Source organism: Sardina pilchardus, chromosome 12, assembly GCF_963854185.1.
Source record: "Sardina pilchardus chromosome 12, fSarPil1.1, whole genome shotgun sequence".
In the NCBI taxonomy this organism is placed as follows: Eukaryota; Metazoa; Chordata; class Actinopteri; order Clupeiformes; family Clupeidae; genus Sardina; species Sardina pilchardus.
The window spans coordinates 21,757,683-21,760,182 of record NC_085005.1 but is presented as its reverse complement, the minus strand read 5'-3'; the positions used below and the strand labels follow the sequence as shown (position 1 = coordinate 21,760,182).

The 2,500-nt window shown below is 47.6% G+C and overlaps 1 protein-coding gene across 1 annotated transcript in view; it reads left to right on the top strand.

Moving 5' to 3' along the window:
* LOC134097393 (MAM domain-containing glycosylphosphatidylinositol anchor protein 2-like) overlaps window positions 1–2,500 on the top strand; it is a 197,724-nt gene that overhangs the window by 103,133 nt on the left and 92,091 nt on the right. Inside the window, exons 5-6 of the mRNA XM_062550274.1 lie at window positions 584–716; window positions 1,624–1,896. Coding sequence (XP_062406258.1) covers window positions 584–716; window positions 1,624–1,896 — 406 coding nt within the window. The remainder of the gene's footprint in view (window positions 1–583; window positions 717–1,623; window positions 1,897–2,500) is intronic.

Sequence of the window (2,500 nt, the reverse complement as noted above, 5' to 3'; positions counted from 1 at the left end):
GGGCTACTTCTTCGGGGCCTCCCTCAGTTCTTGGTTGATTCTGCACTGTGTTCTAGGTTGATTCTGTACTGTGTTCTGGGGCTGTTCTGGGTTGATTCTGTACTATGTTCTAGGGTCGTTTTGGGTTAATTCTGTTCTGTGTTCTGGGGCTGTTCTGAGTTGATTCTGTACTATGTTCTAGGGTAGTTCTGGGTTGATTCTGTGCTGTGTTCTGGGGCTGTTCTGGGTTGATTCTGTACTATGTTCTAGGGTAGTTCTGGGTTGATTCTGTGCTGTGTTCTAGGGTAGTTCTGGGTTGATTCTGTACTGTGTTCTGGGACTGTTCTGGGTTAATTCTGTTCTGTGTTCTGGGGCTGTTCTGAGTTGATTCTGTACTATGTTCTAGGGTAGTTCTGGGTTGATTCTGTACTGTGTTCTGGGGCTGTTCTGAGTTGATTCTGTACTGTTCTAGGGTAGTTCTGAGTTGATTCTGTACTATGTTCTAGGACTGTTCTGGGTTAGTTCTGTACTGTGTTGTGGGCTGTGTTGTGCGTGTCTGGCACACATTTGCACACCCCTCTGTGCCTGTGGCTCTGAGCTGCAGGGGGAGACTAAGATCCTGAAGCTGAAGAACCTGCGGCCCAAAGACTACGCCAACTACAGCTGCGTGGCCTCCGTCCGCAGCGTCTGCGGCATCCCCGACACCAACGTCATCTTCACGCTCACCAACAAGACTGGTACGACACACACACACACACACACACACACACACACACACACACACAAAGGCTGTGTCCAGAAGTCAAGCGTGCATGCTGGATAGTTCCTTCTTTCCATTAGCGTCTTAGTTAGCTTGGTCCTCAGTATGCGTCCCTACCTACATTTGGACTGCACTTGGGGAGGGGGGTGTGTTGACGATTTGCATTGACGTGTGGAGCTTGACCTGCGCTGCGCAATGGATTATGGGATATCTGAGGGCAAAAAAGATGCATTGATGCACGCTTGGAAATTGCGCCAAACAAAGTACCCAACTAGTGAGAGCGCTTGACTTTCGGACAGTCTATTCTGACGTAACTTCCGGAAAATGCACACTGCCCAGCGTGCGTACTGATGTTTCAGACACAGCCATACACACATATGTGTTACGTCCCTGACACCAGCGTCATCTTAACTCTCACCTACTGTACAAAACTGGTACAACATGATCACGCACACACACGCACGCACACACGTAGACACTCACAGACACACACACACACGCGTTTGCGTCACATCTTCGACACCAGCGTCATCTTCACACTCACCAGCAAGATTGGTAAGACATACAACATACACACACACACACACACACACACACACACACACACACACACACACAAACACAAGCACAGATTCACACAAACACAGACACACACACTCACACACACGCACACACACACGTAGACGCACACAGATGTACACACAGCGTCATCTACACTCTCACCAACAAGACTGGTACGACACACACACACACACACACACACACACACACACACACACACACACACACACACACACACACACACACACACACACACAGACACACACATACTCTAAGCCTAAATTGTTTTTATTCTGGATCATTCTTGGCTCTCTGTCCTGCAGCGTCTCCCTCCATCAAGCTGCTGGGCGAGGACCCCATCGTGGTCAACCCTGGCCAGACGGTGGCGCTGGTGTGCATCACCACGGCAGGTGAGCCCCCGCCGACACTCACCTGGACCACGGGAGGGGGCGGCGCTCTGCCGGAGAAGAGCCAGGTGAAGGACGGCACGCTCACGCTGCGCTACATTTCCTCGGAGATGTCCGGCGTCTACAGTTGTGTGGCCAGCAACAACGTGGGCAACCCGGCCAAAAAGTCCACCACCATCATCGTCAGAGGTACACCAGTCTTGGATTAATCCCAGATTACAGTTTTTGCCCGTTGCTTGAACACATTTTGCAACACTTCGCTCACCATACCAAAACTCTACACACAAGTAAACATAACACAACACTAGGAAATAAACCTTTCACATGTATGCCAAATTGAAACTCTTCTATCAGTACCTAAACTCTGCAATCAAAACCCAACAATCCTTTGTCAAAATGTAACTCTGGTGACAAAATAAAACACACTTGCATCATATGCATACACTTGCAAATCAGGAGGAATACACTAGTCTACTTTATATAAAACATATTTGCTTGAATACATTTAGAAAAACTTCACTCATTGTGCCAAAACTCTACACACAAGGAAACAATGACACAACACTGGGAAATATACCGTTCACATCACCATTTCCAATGGCTAAACGAATGGGCTTTTTGTAGATGGCTGATTGGTGTTCAGTTTTGCAAGTAAGTGTGTTCAGGTGTGTATTTGAGTGGTTGCAATTACCCGATGTGTTTTGTATTTTGGATACATGTGTTTAACAAATGGTACTCTGAGATTTCATTTTTGAACGAAGTGTCTATGTATGACATAGAGAGTAGTATGCAG